The following is a 4857-nucleotide window of genomic DNA, read 5'->3' on the forward strand; positions in this document are numbered from 1 at the left end:
GGTGTAGGGGGGGGGGGGGCGGAGCAAATCAAACAAGAGTAAGTCTATCAGTGATTTTAAAAGATGAACAAAGACACATTGAGAGCTGCAAGATAACTTGTGTGTGTGCCACAAAAGTTACAGGATAAAATTAAGGCTTTTTCCTTCACAGAGTACTAATTGCAAGAAGTGTTTGGGGAAAAAAAGATTAAAAAAAAACAACTTACAGGAGAAACAAACTCATGCAATCTTGAGATGGCTCCAGTCTTGCTTAATCGTACATGAAGACCTACAAAACCAATAGGATAAAAATTCCAAAATAAATAAATACAAATCAGCAAAGTTTCTCCTCCCGTTCTAAATGTTAACTAAATCATCTACAACTCAGAGAATTAAAAAAAAAAAAAAAGTTTATTTAGGAAAGACTTGTTACTTCCTCCTTTTTCTTAAGATAGAAAATCTATTACATTATCACAACAGTTCCTACCAGTCTTACAATCCATTATTTTATGAATAAATCTATTCATTTAATGATCTCATTAAAACCATTTACATTGAGGTGATGAATAGAATTAGCCAGTTTTTAATTTCACATTTAAACCATGTCAGTAATTACTGAATTTCAAGACTACAAGGCTTAACAGATGGTATCCTGGTATCAAATAATGTGGTAAATAACCTACATCTTAATAATAGCGTATGACTTCATTAGTATTCTAGAGAAAGTGGCGATCACCCACTGCTGTGGTCATTTGTATTCTGACTGGAAATCTGTCCTGGCATGCTGCAAACATATGTCTTTTAGAAGAACCATTTTAACAATCCTAAGATATACGTGGCTAGAAAATAAATTTGAGATACAGTAATAATGAACATGTGTTTAGGCAAAACAGATAGAAACAGAACCACACTAACTCAAACAGTCCAGAGAAGACTGAAGAACTCATTAAAACATCAAACTTTTCCTTCTCGCCTGACTTTCCTATCTCTACCCTGTTTAAAAAAATGTCCTCCAACTTCCATGGCAAACACTTCTTTTTTTAAGAAAAACTTTCCCTTAGTGGGACAACTGGGGAACAGGGTTGCATGATCATGCGAATGTCAGAAAGTCAGAGAACAACTCATCTGTGAAGCACTTAATCTAGATGCTTTCTAGAGTAAAAAAACAGGGACTGATAATAAACCCAATTCAAACAGCAATCAAAACAGAACGCACCACTTACCAGCCAGAGTTCTAGACAGCGGTAGATGTATGCTGACAGGATCTCCAGACACTCTGTAAGGTCTGCTCTCCAGCGTATGGCCACACAAGTGAAATACCGTCTTTTCGCGTGAGCGGCCATTTGTGCTGCACCTCATCACAGCTTTATGACATTCACTGTAGGATCTGAGCAACAGCTCTTCCTAGAATGAAAAATAAACACAGAGTGTTATATTTAAAAATCATATATATATATGTACTAAAATTCCTCGCTTGTTTTTTCCTGACAGCATAAACAGCTACTAAAAATCCACAGTATAATTACTACTCTGTTTCTTAATACTGAGAAGTAATGGACTGAGAATACACTTCTGTTCAAAAAAGCTGCTCTGTCACATGCTCTGAAATCTATTTGCTTATTTAAGCTGCAGCATTTTAATATTTTGCATAGTTTGCACCCCAAATTGAATGAAGCTCCTGAACTGCTGTACTACTTCCTTTCTCTCCCTACCAAAAACAAACAAAACCAAAACCCAAACCAAAAAAACACTTCAAAATATCTTTATGTTCACAAACTGAAATTTCCTCCTTTGCCCCAGCACTGACCAGTGCCGTTTCTGCAGACCACTTTTGCAATTAAAAATGAACACCACGTGCTTCAAAACTTTAAAACTTGACAGTGATACCATGAACACAAATTTCAAAATCTTGAATTATGAGAAGTATTCTCTCGTTATGATTTCCCTGACACCCTGTGCAGCTTTATCAGCCAGAAGATTGTATTTTTCTGAGATGTCTCCATCACAGATTAATTCTTTCAGACTCATTTTTGTGGAGATCTGCATTGAACAATAGTGAGCTTTTTTAAAAAGTTGCTATTTGAAAAGCACTCAGGAATATCCACAAAAGACACCAGGACAACTGACATACTTACGTCGCAGGCACACCACTCCTGGAACATCAAAAGAATGTTCTTGAGCTGCATCTGTATAGCGATAGCTGCTTCCCAGTCAGGGTCCACCTCAATGTGCTGACCAATCTGTCTTTTTATCTCCTCCATGCCCTGAAATGGAGATGCCACAAAACATTCAAGCCAAATCAGTGACTGCAAGTTTAAAACAACATGAGATCCCATTAGCTAATGGTAAAATATAGTTTGTTAGGTACATGTAAGCTAAAATTGATGAATATTACTCCTACAAAGAAAACATTACTTTTTCACCCACCCAAGACAGGGATTGAAGAATTTACCATCTGAATTGCATTTTTATATCCACAATATTGCTATGGAGAAAAAGAAGAGCAAACAAAAGTGCTGTAATATCTTTATAACAGCATAATAAAAAGAAATTATTTAAATGTGTTGTACCTGCATGCAAGTTAGAATCTTCAGAAAAGAAACAAATCCTTCTAAAAACCGCTCCCTCAGACGGTCTGTCCAGAATGTAGGCTTGCTGACTAGGACATACCTGTCCCCAAAGAAAACATTATCATCTTTTGCTCAGACCTCTCTTCCACTTATGCTTGTATTTAAAGTGTTCTTTGTATTAAAATAATCAACAGCATCATCACATTGCATCACTCTACCCATCTCAAGCTCCTCTTAAAGTTCACATCAAAGAGATGCTTGGTGCGGCTCCATAATTTGAGATTAACAGATTTTTCAATCCCAAGGTATTCTGAGTGGTTTGCTTTCACATTATTCAGTTTATTAGAGTAATTTTTGAACTGTAAGAGTAGAAAATGCTATGTAGATGAGGATTATACGCTTTCTCAGAATGATAATGAAGAGAAGCCAAATTTCCCATACTGTCTTACAGTAAAGATTTCATTTATTAATGTAATTGTTACATGAAACGATATCAGTGAAAATCATAAAAAATTGCCTCTATAGAATATAATTTTAGCATTTGAAAACTAAGTTTAGACTGAAAAATAAAACATTAAATTTTCATGTGTGTTTTTTGAAAGGATTTGGGTTTGATGATCAAACTGGTTTTTGAAACACCTCATCCTACTGCCAATTTTCTAAGAACTGCTCTCGCTTCTCAGCTTTACACTTACCTGAGATCAAATATTACTGCATATACCCGGTTCAGTTTGTCCTGACTGTAACCTTGGAAGTTGAACTTGTCATTTTTGTCTAGGTACTCTGGAAGCACTTCTAGGAGTGTCTCTGTAATGGTGGTGATTACATTTTGCTCTTCAATAAGATGTCGAGCCTGCAAGAAGAAAATTTAAATTTTTTTATCCTGTTTTTGTTGAAGAGAACTGTCAAAATAATTTTCCCTTTGAATCCAGTCTTTTAATTAGAAATTATTCTGAGAATAAAGAATCCAAGATACAAAATCTCCCACAGTATTTATTATGTACAAACACAATTTCTATCAACTTAGCATGTCTGTTCACTGAAAGCTTCAATGTAACAAACATGCTGTTTTTTTCCTAGAAAGATCATGTAGAAAAGAACTGTTAGAAAAGAACATATAACCTTTAAAACCTACAGATATACCTCCCCCCACCCAGGATTTAACATATTTCACCCCCAATAAAAAGACATTTAACCACCTTTTGCCCCCTCTCCCCGAGTTTTTAAAGTTAGATAAGAAGGTAAATGTGAACAGTAAATGAACACATAAACTTAATGCCAAAAACAATACTGCTTAAAACTTCTACTTATTGGCATTCCCTCTAACTTCTGTAATGAGTTTTCTTATAAACTCGAGCTTCTGCTTTGATACTGGCCTTACCAAATCTCAAAATAATTCATTTCCAACTCCAAATGCACAAAGACCCTCCGCCCAGTGCAACGGTCTGCAAAGGTGGTACTGCTAGCCATTCTCAATTTTTTTTTTTAATTTCTAACAGAGACAGGCTGTACATACCAGAGTAGGCACTGTGAACATCTGAACTGAGAGTGCTGTCACAGATAGAACTCTGTCATGATCATCACTGATGTATTCTTTCTGCAATGCTTTGTAATACTAGGAAAAGAAAACATTGGGAAAATTAAATAAATAAAACAAGTGTTAATTAAAAATGTTTCTTTCTTATTTGCAAGAACTACACCTCAATGTCCTCCCTCCTTTCTGATAGAAACAGTTCAAACAACAAAAAAGGCAAAATGTCCTTAATGCACCAAAGAATCAAGTTTATGCCCCACTGCCTTAATACTGAAGATAAGCACAAATTTAACTGTTCTGCCAGACTGGAACCAAAATATTTTTCACCTACAATCAGTCTTCTCCAGGAAGAGAAATTTAAATATCTGAAAAAAAGGATCAGTAAAGATATTAATTTATTAATTCATTAAGAACAGTTACTCAACAGCTGTCTATAAAAGACGTGTACAATGAATGATACAAGTCTGTCTGCTTTGTTTCAGTGCAGAGAAAGCCATCACGATTAAAAAAAATCTCAGCCCAAACCAAAAACCAATTGGTCTCATGTTTTGAATATTTCATAACTATTGTATCTAATTTTTTAGAAGAAAGACCAGTTGCAGTTCATCTGCCATTTCCAGAGATACACAGAATAATAACAATACTGCTTTCAAAAAATGCACATATGCCTACACGATCATAAGGAATAAATCAAAGACACTGGAATTAATATACTCTAAAAAGGCTGAGATAGTTGTTGGACCTCTGCTTGTTGAAAATTATTTATTTTTATTT

The 4857-nt window shown here is 35.1% G+C and overlaps 1 protein-coding gene across 1 annotated transcript in view; it reads right to left on the bottom strand.

Moving 5' to 3' along the window:
• UBR1 (ubiquitin protein ligase E3 component n-recognin 1) overlaps nt 1-4164 on the bottom strand; it is a gene marked incomplete at its 5' end in the record, with an annotated part of 40230 nt that extends 36066 nt beyond the window's left edge. Inside the window, 6 exons of the mRNA XM_010142387.1 lie at nt 207-268; nt 1203-1383; nt 2115-2243; nt 2550-2649; nt 3245-3402; nt 4066-4164. Of these exons, the coding sequence (XP_010140689.1) occupies nt 207-268; nt 1203-1383; nt 2115-2243; nt 2550-2649; nt 3245-3402; nt 4066-4164 (729 nt within the window). The remainder of the gene's footprint in view (nt 1-206; nt 269-1202; nt 1384-2114; nt 2244-2549; nt 2650-3244; nt 3403-4065) is intronic.
• Between the last annotated feature and the right edge of the window lie 693 nt (nt 4165-4857).

Source organism: Buceros rhinoceros, unplaced genomic scaffold (genome assembly GCF_000710305.1).
Source record: "Buceros rhinoceros silvestris isolate BGI_N320 unplaced genomic scaffold, ASM71030v1 scaffold13258, whole genome shotgun sequence".
In the NCBI taxonomy this organism is placed as follows: domain Eukaryota; kingdom Metazoa; phylum Chordata; class Aves; order Bucerotiformes; family Bucerotidae; genus Buceros; species Buceros rhinoceros.